Genomic DNA, 16,897 nt, shown 5'->3' on the forward strand with positions numbered 1-16,897 from the left:
AGGATTACGAGGGGGGATATTAGGAAAGACTTTCACCCAGACGACAGTAGGCGTTTGGAATTCACTGCCCAGATTGATTGTGAGGCAGAAATGCTCAACTTATTTAAAAGGTACCTGGATCTGCATCTGAAGTGCTGTAACCTGCTAAAGACCAGGTGCTAAAGGTGGGATTAGAATGGACGGCTAGTTTTTTTTCAACTGGTGCAGACACAATGGGCTGAATGCCCTCTTTGTGCTGTAACTTTTGTATGATTCTTTAAAGGAAAAAATAATGAGACCTTGTCAGAAAGGTACGGCGATAATCAGGGGGGAGTTTAATCTGCATATAGACTGGGAAAACCGACGGGCAAAGGTAGTCTAAATGGGGAATTCATGGAATGTTTTGGGGATAGTTTCTTTAGAGCAGCATGTTCTGGAACGAACCAGAAAGCAAGCTATACTTGACCTGGTATTGTGCAACAGGAGAGGATTAATGACCTCATAGTGAAGGCCCCCTATTAATGACCTAGGCTGTGGTGTGCAGGGCATTTTTTCAAAATTTACAGACGATACGAAGATTGGAAATGGTGTCAACTCCGACGGGGATAGTCTTGAACTTCAAAAGGACAGACTTGTTGATGGATTGGGCAGACAAGTGGCAAATGAAGTTCAATGCAGAGAAGTGGGAGGTGGTCCGTTTTGGCAGGAAAGATATGGTGCGACAGTATAAAATAAAGGGAGAGCCTCTAAAGGAGGTACAGGAACAGAGGGACCTTGGTGTATATGTACATAGGTCATTGAAGATGTCAGGGCATGTTAAGTGAGCAGTTAATAAAACATAGTATCTTAGGCTTTATTAATAGGAACATTGAGTAAAAAAGATTAAGGAGGTCATGGTGAACTTGTATAAGACACTAGTTAGGCCTCATCTGGAGCACTGTGTCTAGTTCTGCACCCCATTCTTGATGAAGTGAAGGCGTTGGAGTACAGAACAGAGGAGATACACAAGAATGATTTCCAGGCTGAAGAACTGTAGCTATAAGGATAGCTCGAGGGGTTGGGACTGTTTTCCTTGGAGAAAAGGAGGCTGAGAACAGACTTGATAGAGGTATTCAAGATCCTGAGGAGTATGGACAGCACAGTGAAACTGTTCCCACTCAAGAGAACATCAAGAACTATGGGCACAAATCCAAAATAATTGGCAAAAGGAGTAAATGCGATGAGGGGAAAAATCTTTTGGCGTCTGGAACAAACTTCCTGAGGGGGTTGTGGAGGCAGATTTGATTGTGGTATTCAAAAAAGAATTGGATTGCTACCTGGAGAGAGAGAATGTGAAAGGTTATGAGGATAAGGTAGGGGAGTGGGACTAGGTGGAATGCTCTCAGAGAGCCAGTGTAGACTCGATGGGCTGAAGGGCCTCCTTCAGCACTGTAAAGATAGTGATATACTGTAACAGCAATCATAATTGATTGAATTTTACATTCAGCTTGAAGGAAAGAAGAGTGAGTAAAGATTGGTATTTTAAACTTAAATAAGGTCAATTATGAGGGCATGAAAGCATGAACTGGCAAATTAGGTTAAGGGTTAGGTCAATAGAGATGAAGCAGAGCATATTTCAAGGAATATTTCAGAATACACAGAACATACATTTCAACGAGAAAAAAATTCAAACTGGAGGACCCACCATCCATGGTTAACTAAAAAAATTAAAGATAGCGTCAAACTTAGAGAAAGAAAACAATTGCACAAAGATAAGTAGGTCAGAAGGTTGAACAGAATATGGAAACAGCAAAGAATGACAAAAGATTGATAAGGAAGGAGAAATTAGAGCACAACAGTAAACTAGCTAGAAATACAAAGACTGATAGTAAGAGTTTCTATAGATATTTAAATAAGAAAAGAGTTAAAGTGAGCATTAGTCCTATAGAAATTGAGTCTGGGGAATTAATAATGGAAAATAAGGAAATGGCAAGCGAATTGAACCAGCATTTTGCATTGGTCTTCACTGTAGGAGGATACAAGTAACATCCATTTCCTGATTTACAGCTATTTCTGGGAAGGAAGGGAGGAATTTGGGAAAATTACAATCACCAGGAAAGTGGTACTGAGAAAACTGTTGAAGCTGTGGGCTGACAATTCCCTGGGTCCTGATGGACTTCAGCAATCTCACTAGCCACTTCTTTTAAGACCTAGGATGCCACATTGATTTTAAATTTTCCAAAATTCACTAGATTCATGGGGAGGCCCCATTCGATTGGAAAATTGTGAATTTAACTCCGCTATTCAAAAAGGGAGGGAAATACAAACCAGCAAACTGCACACCAGTTAGCTTAGCATGTCATTGATAATAGCTTATAGCATTTTGCCTAAGATGTTATAGCAGGGCACTTAGATAAATTCAGGGTAATCAGGCAGAGTCAATATGGTTTTGTGCAAGGGAAATCATGTTTAACCAATTTCTTGAAGTTCTTTGAAGAGGTAGCATACGCTATGGATAATGGGGAACTGTTAGATGTATTGAACTTAGATTTCCAGAAGGCATTTGCTAAGGTGCCACATCAAATGTTATTGTGGAAAATAAAAGCTCATGGTATAGGGAGTAACATATTGGCATGGATAGAAGATTGGGTAGCTAACAGGAAGCAGTGGGTAGGCATTAATGAGTCTTTTACTGGTTGGCAAGATGTAATGAGTGGTGTGCCACAGGGATCAGTGCTGGGGCCTCAACTTTTACAATTTATATAAATGACTCAGATGAAGGACCGAAGGTATGGTTGCTAAATGTGCTGATGACACAAAGGTAAGGTATATAGTGAGATGTGAAGAGGACATAAGACGGCTACAAAAAGATATAGATAAGTTAAGAAAGTGGACAAATAGCTGACAAATGGAGTATAATGTGGGAAAATGTGAAATTGTTCATTTTGGCAGGAAGATTATAAAAACGCAGCATTCTCTCTAAATGGTGAGAGATTGCAAAGCTGAGATGCAGAGGGATCTGGGTGTCTTGATGCATGAATCACAAAAGGCTAGTATGCAGGCGCAGCAAGTAATTAGGAAACTAATAGAATGTAATCATTTATTGCGAGGGGAATTGAATACAGAAGTGGTGAGGTTATGCTTCAGTTATACAGGACATTGGTGAGATTACATCTGGAATACTGTGTACAGTATTGGTCGTCTTGTTTAAGGAAGGATGTAAATGCATGAAAAGCAATTCAGAGAAGGTTTACTAAACTAATATCCGGATTGGGTGGGTTATCTAATGAGGAAAAGTTGGACAGTCTAGGCTTGTATCTGCTGGAGTTTAAAACAGTAAAAGGCAACTTGACTGAAACATAAGATCCTGAGTGGTCTTGACAGGGTCAATCTAGAGAGGATGTTTCCTCTTAGGGAGAATCCAGTACTTGGGACCACTGTTTAAAAATAAGGGTCACCCATTTAGGACAGAGATGAGGAGAAATTCTGAGGGTTGGAACATTGCTTCCACTGCCTTTTGAGGTAGAAAGCTCCAGAGTCTTTGAATATTTTTAAGGCAGAGCTAGATAGATTCTTGTTAAGGGGGTGAAAGGTTATCATGGGCAGGTGGAATGTGGAAATAAGGTTACAATCTGGTCAGTCACAATCTCATTGAAGGGCTGAGTGGCCTACTCCTGCTCTTATTTCCTATGTTTTATGCAATATTTTGACTTCACACCTGATGAATTCACAGATCTGATTCAGCACATTCATCAGGGAGTCCATGGAGTTTCAGGAACTGGTAGATTGGGAAGACCAAACAAATATTAATTCTTAACTTTGTAAACTGTCTACAGTGAAGTACTTTTACCTGCAATATTGCCACCAACTGAGGGGAAGTATGTATGTCAAGAATTGACTGCACTATTAAAAATAACTGTTGTAACTAAATAGCAACTTTTGCTGAAACTCTTTTATCAGCAAATTAACTCAGAAAAGTGGGCACTGGCCCAGATTTTCATTTCTCAAGCGTGGCAAAACACCAGGGGTCTGCTGCTTTTGAGGTAAGCAATAGCACCACAACTTCTAGCAACCTGACTTATGCTGAAATCCGGAAGCTGTGGTGTGCCTCAATCTGGGGCCATGCCAATAGACCCACTGTTCCAATTCTTAAAGAAGCAAGAGCCATTAATTTGAGAATTTTTACCAAAACGTGCATGCATTTTTACATGTAAAAAGTTAGAGCTCATAAGCACAGGCATAAGTCAAAGTTAGTGAAAAATAAACCTGTCAGACAAGTAGTATGATGGAAAAATCAGCAATAAAATCAAAGGCTTTCTTGCTGTAAACTGCTATAATTGGCAAACTGTTCATGATTCCAGCATCACCTCTTCCCTGGCTCCCCTTGTGCTCTTTCCAACATTGACAGGAAAGAGGCCTGAGATATTTAAAATCATTTTTAAAAACTCAGCCATGATCTCATTGAATAGCAGAACAGACTCGAAGGGCTGAATGGCCTACTCCTGCTCCCAAGTCCTATGTTCCTGCGTTTGTTCCTATGTTCCTAACTAATTCTGACAATAAGTTAGTGTATGTAAAAGCTACTCAAACGAGTTCCAACTGCAATTATCTTTCTGCACAATAGAAACAAATCACTGTTTTCATGCTTTAACACTAGTGCTATTTCCACAGGCTTGTTAACTGAAATGCTCCAAATTACATATCACCACCAACACTAATTTTGCCATATTCCAGTGGCTTTCTGCATTTAAGGATATAGCTCATTTAGGAAACAATAGGGAGTGAAGCAAAACAAGTTTGAGTCACCAAATTATGACCCAATTACATCCAAAAAGCTTTTCACAATATTCAAACAGATTACATTTACACTTTACTATAATACAATTTTAAATGCCCAAGTTCTGAAAGCAAAAGTTAGTTGAATTAAAAAAATAAGCCAACTTTAACATGAGTCAATAACCCAATACTTAAATAACACAAAACAATTACATCTCTAAAAACAGGACTGAAAACCAACCAAGTTTAAGTTACCTTGTGATGTCATAAACTAGCAAGGCACCAGCAGCTCCTCTGTAGTAAGATCTTGTGATGGAACGGAAAGACTCCTGACCAGCCTAGTGACAACAAAAAGTGCAGATTCTTGGTTTTGTTACTTACCAAAGGCATATATGATCATTAGATTATACACATTCACTTGTTGGGAGGTGAATTTATCAAGTGTAGGCATCACAGCTGATCACTACTTTGAACATTTATTTCTTACTATTGTCCCCCTGTGGGGACAACACCATGTGGTTACAGCCAAAATCCATCTCCCAAATCAAAGTTAGGAACTGGCAATATGTTCCTTCAAGAACTTGTACACTAAAGGGAAAGAAGGGATTTTGGGGGATGCAGAGTGAGTGTGAAAGGCAGACAGGGAGGCAGAGGAGGAGTGGCAACAGTTGTCATTATACTACTATAGGCCATCAACTAGTGCAAGAGATAGAGGAGCAAACACAGAAATTACAGAGGGTTGCAAGAACCACCAATAATGAGGAACTTCAACTATCCTAGTATCAACTAGGATACCAGTGTAAAGGGGAGAAAAGTGCAAGAGTTTCTGAAGCATGTTCAGAAGTGTCCTAATCAGTATGTTTCTAGCTCAAAGAAGGTGGCATAGGTGGATCTGGTTCTGGGATGAGGCTGGTCAACTGGATCATGCGCCAGAAGGAGAACATTGAGAGAACAGTAGCATCATAAGATTTAGTTTAGCTAGACAAAAAGACAAGTGGCAATCTGAAGTAAAAATACTTAATTGGAAAAGCACCAATATCAAGCGATTGTTGCAAATATCTAGTTCATATAGTTTGTGTTAATATTTTAGAGGTAATGTTTAGCTCTGGGGAAGACTGTTGTTATGAAGGTAAGGTAACTAAAATGCTGGGTTTTAGAGATTGCCAGGATACCTAAAAAACAATAGCAGTTCAGAAGGTTATCCATGTGTTTAATAGTCAGAATAGAAGAGGTGGAGCCATAAAAGAACAAGTGGGCTTGCTTAGCTGGAGAACCAGAGACGTGATATCAACATTGTTTACAAAGAAGTGCAGTCATGAGATGTTTTGTTTTAGGAGTTAATTAGTTTAAAAGTGCTCAGTGAATCCTGAAAGGCCACATTGTCATGGAGATGGGTGGAGCAGTGTGTCTCCATTTCTAAAGCCCAGGGTCAGAGTACAAAAGCCAAGAAATTATGAAGAACCTCCATAAAACAGTTTTGGCCTCAACTGGAGTAATATGTCCAATTCTGGACACTTGAAGAACAATATGAAGGTGCATAAAAGATGTGAGAATGAAATTCCCTTGCCCCAAAACCAATTATGTGGGTAGATCAAGGAGAACAACCCAGCTTCTCAAAAGAGAAGTCTAAGAGGAGATTTGATTGAGGTGCCCAAAATCGCGAGGGGTCTAACTAGAGTCGATAGAAAGAAACCGGTTTAACCCTTCTGCCAATGGGAAGAGGACACAGCTGTAAAGGCATTGGCCAAAGACCCAAAGGTGAGACAAGGAAAATCATTTTTTTAAAAACCACAAGAGATTACGTTCTGGATTGAAATGAAAGGTTGCCTGAAAGGTTGGTGAGGCAGATTCAATTGTGGCTTTCAAAACAGAATTGGCTAAATACCTGAAAGAATGATTGCAGAGCTACTGAGAGAGGGAACTAGGTAAATTACTCTTGCAGTGAGCTCAACAGGCCAAATGGCCTCCATTGGTAACCACTGCATGACTCTATGAAGGATTTTGGTGAAGACAAACTGTTCACTAGCAGGAGGCTCCATGACCAAAGGCTACAGATCGAAGCAGGCAAAAGAACCAAGAGAAATGTAGAACTTTTTCTGCACAACATGATCTAGAATGCACTGCATGAAAGGTGGTGGAAGCAGACTGAACAGTAATTCCCAAACTGGAATTAGCTACATAATTGAAAAGTTCGCAGAACCATGGGTAAAGACCAATGGAGTTGGACTAATTGAATGGCTTTTTCACAGGTATGATGGGCCAAATGGTTTCCTCCTGTGCCACATGATCCCCACATCAAGAGTACGTATTGCAAGAGTCACTTTTCCTGTGAGAGGCAGAATGAGGAATGCAGTAGACAGGACAGGGGAAATTGAGATGATTGGAAGTAGTAGGCAGCCAGATTCCTATCTCGTCTTTTTGTCCCCATAAAGTGAAACAGATCTGTAGTCTAAATCAGAGCCCCATCCTTCAGCACTGGAACCACAATTTTAGTTGAACTCACACACAACACATGCTTTTACAAATCCTATTACAAAATGAACCACAAACTCCCATAAAGTTCTTTACAGCTCAATTTACAGAACCATTTTAAATACAAACATATCCTTTTGCTGCAACTATTCATTAAGTGAAAGCAGGGAAAGAACTGAACTTTACATTTAAATTTAAAAAACAAAGACAACTACAGAAACAAGCACAAAAGTCAACTGTAAGTCAATGATTTATATTTACCATCTGTTTAAAAAGCTGTACCAGTATGTACTGGATCAGTCTTGTGTCTCAGTTTAGCAATCAAATGAATACATTAAAAAACCGAAATGCAGAAACAGACTTACAGTATCCCAAATCTGAAGTTTTATTTGCTTTCCATCGATTGTTATCATTCGTGCCCCAAATTCTACACCTAAATCAAAATTAGAAAAAAAAATTGAAGTGTAAGCCTGAGGAGATGGATTAGTCCTGCAAAACCTTGAAGTATTGGAGTTGTAGAGAGTTAAAAGAATGGGAAATTGCCCTAAATTTAAAGTAAATGTTTAAGTAAAACTTTGCATTCCACCAAATTATGCAAAAATGACATTCAACATTTCGCGTGAAAGATTTTAAATTTAAATGAATGCAATCCAGAGTACAATTTAGTGACAAATTATAATTACTTTAATATTGGCTGTAATGAAGTTTAAATTGCAGGTTCATCTATCTAAATGATCAAAACTTCATCTACTTTTGATTTCACCAACATGTTAACATTAATATTCATGAAATAAGTTGTTCTATTGCATGGACTTCACATGCAACACCATTATATAAAATGCTTACTATTCCATAATTATTCAAATTTTGGGACATCTGTTTGCCTTTTATTAAATATACATAAAGGTTATAAGAAATAGGGACAGTAGTAGGCCGTAAGGTCTCTTGAGCATGCTCTATCATTTAATAAAGAACACCGACAATCATCAACTTCAAATTCACTTTTCTACCAATCCCACGATTCAGAGTTCAAAAAGCTAGTGACCGACCCCCCCCCCCACCGCGAGAATCTCCAGTCAGGGAAAACAGCAGCTCTGTATTTACCCGGTCAAGCCCCTTCAGAATCTTGCATATTTCAATTAGATCATCTCTTTTTCTACTAAACTCCAAACAGCAGAGTCCTATTCTACTCATTCTTTGCTCTCATCCTTGGATCACCCAATGAATCTTTGGCACAGCCGCTCTAAGGCAAGTATATTTTTCTTTAGGTATGGACACCAAAGCTGTACACTGCACTCTAGGCGTTTTCTCACCAAAGCCCTTTATATTTGCAATGAGATTGCTTTCCTATTATACTCCAACCCCATTGCAATAGAAACCAACATACTATAGGTCTTCCCAGTTGCTTGCAATACATGTACATTAACTGTGTTTCTTACACAAGGACACTCAAATTCCTCTGAACATTTAATAGTTTCCTCACCATTTAAAAATAAGATTCACTTTTTCTATTCTTAAGTGGATAACTTCATATTTCTCCACATGGTACTCCATCTGCCACCTTCTTGCCCACTCACTTACCTATATCCTTCAGCAGACTCCTTGTGCTCCTCTCAGCTTACTTTTCCCACCTACCTTTGTATCACCAGCAAGCATGGGTACAATGTGCTTGGTTCTTTCATCTAAGCCTAGTGGCATCCCATGAGTAATAGGTTTCCAATCCGAAAATGACCCATTTTTTTCCTATTTCGTCCTTATACACTGCCCATGCTATCCTTACCTTCTAAGCAACCTTTTCTGTGACACCCAATCAATTGCCTTTTGAAAATCCAAGTATACTCCACCCACTGGTTCCCCTATATCTCATCTGCTAGTTACATCCTCAAAATACTTAAGATTTGTCAAACATGACTTCTCTTTCAAAGCTACACCGACTTTGCTTCACCATATTATGATTTTCTAAGTGCCTTGTTACCAACACTTGTTTAGTAATTAACTACAGCATTTTTGTAACAACTGACGTCAGGCTAACTGACTTGTTTTCTCTCTATCTCCTGAAAAGCAGCATTATATTTGCTATCCTCCAATCCAGTGGAATCATTCCAGGATTGAGGGAACTCAAAGATCATAACCAGCACATCCATCATCGGTACAAAGGCCTCTTTTAGAACCCTTTTAGGACATAGGCCATCAGGTCCTGAGAATTTATTTTCAGTCCCATTAATTTCTTCACGATTATTAATGACAAACTACTTGTATACTTGCAAGTACACACTTATGAAAAAAGTATGCTTAAAAGCATGCAACCTACACAATATGCTACATTAAAAACACAAGTCAGTTTAACCTGAAAGGAGTTCTAACCACTGCACACCCCTACCACTGATCCATCACCAAGTTTCCTCTCTCCTCCAGCTGTCACTTGAATTACCACCCCCTCCCTCAGCTTCACACAGTCTATCTACAACTCTTCCTTTCTCAACCAATCCATTTATGAGAATAGGCTTTCAAGCTACAACTACTGTAAGCCTATCAACTCCCACAGCTACCTCGATTACATTTCCTCTCATCCAGATTTCTGTAAGACTGAATTCCATTCAGCCGTACACCTTTTCCAACTATGCAATTTCCCATTCCGGTGTTTCCAACATGACTTGCCCTCCCTCCCAGAACCACAATGGGGTGGAAGATATGGACAAGGGGGAACCCAGTCAGTTGGATCATCCTAACCATTGTTGCCACCTCCAAGCATATCTTCCTTTCTCCTTAGGTTCCAAAGCCAACATTCCCTTTGCAACACTCTGATCCACTCTTCTATTGTCCCCAATGACCTGCTCCTTCCCATGGAAGCACAGGAAACATAAACCCTTTACCTCCTCCCTCCCTACCATCCAAGGCCCCAAACACTTCTTCCAGGTTAAACTGATTTAATTGTGCTCCAATTTAGCATATTGTACATACCATTTGTGCTGCCTCTACACTGAAGACCAAAGGCAAATTGGGCAATTGTTTTTAAAAAGCTCTGTTCAATCCAAAGAAGTATACAACAAAAAACAGGAGCAAAGTAAGCAACCTTCAAGCCTGTTCTGCCATCCATTAAGATCACAGGTCAATTTCTAGATTAACTCAGTTTTGCAACCTATACCCACATCCCTTGGTTCCTTCACTTCCCCCAAGATCTATTTCAGCCTAGAATATATTTAATGATTGAGCACCCACAGCCCTCTGAGGTAGGGAATTCTGAAGATTTACAACCCTCTGAAGAAATTTCTCTTCAGTCCTAAATGGCTGACCACTTATCCGGAGACTGTGACCCTTAGTTCTAGATTCTCAAACAAGGGGAAACAACTCCTCTCCTCAGCATCTAACCTTTCAAGTCCTCAGAATCTTGTTTCAATGAGATCACCTCTCAATCTCTCCTCATAGCAAAAGTATATTCTCCCCAAGGTAAAGCAACCAATACTGTACACAGTACTCTAAGGATTGTCTCTCAAAAATTCTACATAAAATTGCAGCAATTCTTTACTTCTATACTCCAACTCCCATTGACTCCAGTTTTGCTAGGGCTTCTTGATGCCACAATCAGTTAAACGCTGCCCTTATGTCAAGGGCAGTTACTCTCACCTCACCTCAGGAGCTCAGCTCTTTTGTCCATCTTTGAACCAAGGCTGTAATGAGCTCAGGAGCAGAAGCACCCTGGCAGAACCCAAACTGAATGTCAGTGAGCAGGTTATTGCTAAGCAAGTGTCGCTTCATAGCATTGATGATCCTTTCCATCACTTTAATGATGAGAGTAGACTGACAGGGTGGTAAATAGCTGGGTTGGATTTGTCCTGCTTTTTGTGTGGACATACCAGAGCAATTTTTCACATTGTCATGTGCATGCCAGTGCTGTAGCTGTACTGGAACAGCTTGGCTAAGGGCACAGCAAGTTCTGGTGCACAAGTCTTCAGCACTATTGCCAGAATATTGTCAGGGCCATAGCCTTTGCAGTATCCAGTGCCTTCAGCCATTTCGTGATATCACGTGGAGTGAATCGAATTGGCTGAAGACTGGCATCTGTGATGTTGGGGGCCTCTGGAGGAGGCAGAGATGGGTCATCCACTCGGCACTCTGGCTGAAGACTGCTGAAAATGCTTCAGCCTTATCTTTTGCACTAATGTGCTGGGCTCCCCCATCATTGAAGATGGGGATACTTGTAGAGCCTCCTTCTCCAGCGAGTTGTTTAATTGCCCACCGCCATTCATGACTGGATGCGGCTAACCTGCAGAGCTTAGGTCTGATCTGTTGGTTATGGAATCGCTGAGCTATCACTTGCCATTTGGCACACAATTAGTCCTGTTGTAGCTTCTACAAGCAGATGCCTCATTTTTAGGTATGCCTAGTGCTGCGCCTGGCATGACTTCCTGCTCTGTTCATTGAACCAGGGTTGATCCCCTGGCTTGGTAGTAATGGTAGAGTGGGGCATATGCTGGGCCACAAGGTTACATTTGGATATAATTCTGCTGCTGTTGTTGGCCCACAGCACCTCATGGCTGCCCAGCCTCAAGTTTTACAGATCTGTTTGAAATCTATTTAACACGGTGGTAGTGCCACACAACATAGGAAGTATCCTCAATGTGAAGGATACATCTTCACAAGGACTGTGCGGCGGTCACTCGTACTAATACTGTCATGGACAGATGCACCTGCAGCAGACAGATTGGAGAGGATGAGGTCAAGTATGTTTTTCCATGTTGGTTCCCTCATCACCTACCGCAGACCCAGTCTAGCAGCTATGTCCTTTCGGACTCGGCCAGCTCAGTCAGCAGTGGTGATACTGACCCTCACTTGGTGATGGACATTGAAGTCCCCACCCAGAGTACATTCTGCACCCTTGCAACCCTCAGTGCTTACTCCAAGTGGTGTTCAACATTGAGGAGTACCGATCCATCAGCTGAGGGGATGCAGTTGGTAAATCAGCAGGAGGTTTCCTTGCCCATGTTTGACCTAATGCCATGAGACTTCACGGGGTCCAGAGTAGATGTTGAGGACTCCCAAGGCAACTCTCTCCCTTCTGTATACCACTGTGCCACCACCTCCGCTGGGTCTTTCCAGCCAGTGATATAGGACATACCCAGAGATAGTGGTGATGTCTGGGGTATTGTCTCTAAGGTAAGATTCTAAGAGTATGATTATGTCAGGCTGTTGCTTAACTAGTCCAAGAGATAGCTCTCCCAATTTTGGGACTAGCCCTCTGACTTTGCAGAGTCAACAGGGCTGAGTTTGCCATTGTAGTTTCCAGTGCCTAGGTTGATGTCAGGTGGTCCATCCGGTTTCATTCCTTTTAGACATTTTTTAGCTTTTGATACAATTGAATGGCTTGCTAGGCCATTTAAGAGTACTGTGGGTCTGGAGTCACATGTAGGCCATACCAGGCAAAGATGACAAATTTTCTTCCCTAAAGGACACAGTGAGCCAGATGATTCTTTTTATGACAAACAATGATTTCATGGTCACCATTAGACTTTCAATTCCAGATTTTTATTGAAATCCAATTTCATCATCTGCACCAGTGGTGAGATTTGAACCCAGGTCCCGTGAGCATTACCCTGGGTCTCTGGATTTAGTCCAGTGACAATACCACTACACTACCACCTTCCCTATCATCACTACTAGTAATTCAGAGGCCCAGGCTAATGCACTTGGGACATGGGTTCAAATCCCACCATGGCAGCTGGCAATTAATAACTCTGGAATATAAAGCTCATCTCAGGAATGGTGACCATGACAACTATCATCAATTGCAAAAACCCATCTGGCACACAAATGTCCTTTAGGGAAGGAAATCTGCTATCCTTAGCTGGTCTGGCCTGTGTGTGACTCCAGACGCTTGGCAAATGTTGTTGACTTTTAACTGTCCTTAAGTCGCCACTTAGTTCAAGGGCAATTAGGGATAGGCAACAAATGTTGACTTTGTCAGCAACACCCACATCCCATCAAAAAAAAGATTAGCAGTTTCTTGCCTTTTAAAAAAATTCTGGTTTTCCATTCTTCTGACTAAAGCACTGACCCACTAGTCCAGAAAATGGCCTGCTTGTGCCTAGCTGATTTCTGTCTGTAAATCAACCTTCAATCCATGCCATCACCTCAATAATGAGCCCCAATCTGGCCATTTTAATTCTCCACCCCACCCCACCTCCTAAACTGTTCCAATGAAGCTCAAGGACCTGCACTTCATCTGTGTTAACTCCAATAATTGTAAAAAAGGGAAGAATGAATCTGAAGCTGTATTTTTTTAAAATCTCAAGCAGGTTTATTCTTTAGCCAGCTCAGAGTGACAGACTCCCAGTTCCTTTCCCCACTGGAGTGTTAGAACTGTACTCATTTACAGGTGAGCAAATGTCCATCACTTGTTTTAACAATGCAATTGCTATACAATATAATTGCCAGTCAACAAGATGATTGTTATTGGATCTTGACAATGTGATTGCTGATATGTTGACACATTTCCATAGAGTTGAAATCAACAATCATAATGGCTGCCATTTACTTTTCCAGACTGCAGTGTTGGTAATGATTCTTCCATTACCATTTAAACCTCTGGACCTTTCATTTCCTTATTTACCCCATCATTCAATTTTTGTCTCATTAACATTTTCTGCCTTCCACCTTATCACATACCTTCCCTTTTGTTCTTTCTCCACCCTCTCCACTTTCCCAGCCTTTGTTCTTACATCAAACCTGTTATACCTCAACTTTTAGTTCTGATGAAAAGGTTGACCAGAAACGTTAACTGTCTCTACAGACAAGTATTGTCTGGTCACATGAGCATCTCCTGTCTTTATTTCAAATTTCCTGCAACCACAGTATTTTGCTTGAGCAGTATGTTGGCTTTACGTGCCTGGGAGGGGTGAACTACTGGAGAGAGATGAGCAACATACATCACAGCAAATCCTGTCCTTATTCATCATCCACACAGAATTTAGCAAGATGTCACCTAATAACAGTGAGGAACACAAGATATCTAGTCTTTATGGGGATTTATATGGTAAACAGTTTTAATAAGTTTCCTATTGGGGCAGGCATGGCAGCAAAAAGGATATTAAGCTTAATATGTACTCACCAATGGTAAGGTCATGAACAGGTTGAAATCTCTTGTCTGTAAACTGTAGTAATAAACATGACTTTCCCACACCTGCAAAATAAATGAGATTCCTATTAGAATGTTAAACTCTGTACACAAGTATAAAAATAATTGGCAAATGGTGTCAAAATAATTTTACAAAAAAGGAATGGCATAATGGATCACATACAAAGCAAATTGAGAGAATGCCACAAATTAAGCTTTTACCAATGTTAAAATTCTGCTGCTTCGCCTCAAAATCTGATATTTTAACTCTGCCTGTTTCATGGGGAAACCTAGCAGTCATATTTTAACTCAATGTCAACTCTCTCCACAGATGCTGCCAGGCCTGAGTATTTCCAGCACATGATTTTTATTTCATGTTTCCAGCATGCACAGGGAGATTGTTTGCTCTGTGACACACTGTTGCTCAAGTACCAAATGAACACCATTTTTCAGATAATAGGCAACATGGGTTCACCAATGGAAGTCACAAAATTGAAGTGAAATAATTAAATCATTCAGCCCAACCTACATTGCCGTTCATTTTACAAATTAGCAGTGTTAATCAAAGCCCTTCATTCGCATTTCCTACAACCATATCAAAACTATTTTTGAATGTTAATACGTTAGCCACACCAATTACTGATAGTGACAGTAGCACCTAGCGAAACATCCCAAAGCATTTTACAAGAGCATCATGAAACAAAATTTAATACCAAGTCACATAAAGGGATATTAGGACAGGTTATTCATTGGTCTATTACATGAACTAAGTTCAGGACAGGAGGTCTGGGAACAGGTAGTAGAATGGATAGGTACCTGCAAGCAAAGCAGAGTGTAAGGGTTAAAGGTAGTAATTAAGAGTAACAGAAGATTGAAAATGGAGTCCCACAAGGGTCAGCACTGGGACCACTGTTGCGCAATATAGATTAATTTAGAACATGGAACCAAAAACGCTTCTAAATTTGCAGATGACATCAAATTGTTTGAGGAATTGGGGTGGTGGGGAAATAGTCTATACTGAGCAAAGTGCAGCGCAGAAAATACCAGTGCAGTAAACACAAGACATTAATAAACTAGTACAATGGGCAATTGTCAAATGAATTTCAAAGAGGATAAGTGAGAGGTATTACATTTTGTTCAGAAAATAAGGTGATCACATTATTTGGAAAGCAAAAATCTAAATGGAGTACAGGAACAAGGATTTGGGGCTACCAATACATAAGTTGCTGAAAAAAAAATGTCAAAGCTTTTTGTCTCGCACTCATCAGGACACTGCAAGAATATGGATATATGGGGAAAACATCAATTTATACTGTACGAGAAGAATGTGCTGATTGGTTGGCAAGTGGACTCTGCTAGCAGTGTTGCCATGGAGAATGCACCAGTGATGGCGACTGACAGTTAGCTGTCAAGTATTGTTTGAAATTTAAACTAGGTAGCCTAACCCCGATTCCTCAGGGCAATGTCCTAACCAGTGAGTCAGCGAATTGTCACTTATTTTTTCACTGAAACAGGCACAATGTGTGTACGTGTTTTTTCTGTCTGCAAAGAACAGGGCCCCGTGTATTAATATATGTAGCTTCCAGTACATGCAAATATACAGCACTGAGAGCGAAGTGACAATGTTAAATTGGTGGTCAGCTTTATTCTTAGCATACAGAGGATTATTTAACAAATGTTGTCCAATTGTGGAATCGCATCTAATGTTGGACACTGTTTTTGAGTTTTGCAAGCACCGGCTGGTTGGGTACTGTCTGTACCCTGCCCGTTGCGAACAGCGGCTGGGACATGCTGTTTGATATGATCCGCCAGTCTTTGGGATGTACTGCCTACATACCTAGCATCACACTGGCACTGAATTTCATATACCACATTATTCATTTGTATGTTAGGCAGAACATTTTTAGCTTGATGACAGCATCCTGTTAGCGGTGAATGCCACTTGTGTTGCTACTGCACAGTAGCAGCGTAAAACAGCTAAGTAGCTTCACCTGCTGCTCAAATTTTTGAGATATCTTGCAGTAGACTGGGCACATTTCAGGGCTGAAAGTGACGGCCTTAGGCCCATGTGTTTGCATGATATACAGCATGAAACGATCTGATCAGGGTAGCCATTAACCTGCAGGATGCCTTTGATGCACTCTATTTCAGCATCAAGCTTGCATGGTGGGCATTTATTGGGCCCTATTTACAAGGTTTCCGATAAGACCAATCTTATAGCATGTAGAAGTGTTGTGAATCCCAACGTGTATATTGACCAGTGAAGGTAGGCTTGCAGTAGACCATGGCAGAGAACCCTCTAGCAGTTCCTCAATTAGTATGTCAAATAGTTGTTTAATTGCTATGTCATTTCCTTGTTCTCTATTATAAATTCTCCTCTTCTGGACTGTAAGGAATCTACATTTGTCTTTACTAATCTTTCTTTTTACTTCTGCTTTTACAGTCCACTTCCATGTTCCTTGCAGGTTTACTCTCATACTCTATTTTTCCCCACTTAATCAATCTCTTGGTCCTCTTTTGCTGAATTCTAAACTGCTCCCAATCCTCAGGCTTGCTACTGTTTCTAGCAACTTTATATGA

General features: G+C 40.5%; 1 protein-coding gene across 1 annotated transcript in view; it reads right to left on the minus strand.

Moving 5' to 3' along the window:
* rab2a (RAB2A, member RAS oncogene family) overlaps positions 1-16,897 on the minus strand; it is a 97,950-nt gene that overhangs the window by 55,390 nt on the left and 25,663 nt on the right. The window contains exons 2-4 of the mRNA XM_078540441.1: positions 14,312-14,383; positions 7,572-7,639; positions 4,990-5,072 (exon numbers count right to left, since the gene is read on the minus strand). Of these exons, the coding sequence (XP_078396567.1) occupies positions 4,990-5,072; positions 7,572-7,639; positions 14,312-14,383 (223 nt within the window). The remainder of the gene's footprint in view (positions 1-4,989; positions 5,073-7,571; positions 7,640-14,311; positions 14,384-16,897) is intronic.

Source organism: Cetorhinus maximus, chromosome 4 (genome assembly GCF_964194155.1).
Source record: "Cetorhinus maximus chromosome 4, sCetMax3.hap1.1, whole genome shotgun sequence".
Lineage (NCBI taxonomy): Eukaryota > Metazoa > Chordata > Chondrichthyes > Lamniformes > Cetorhinidae > Cetorhinus > Cetorhinus maximus.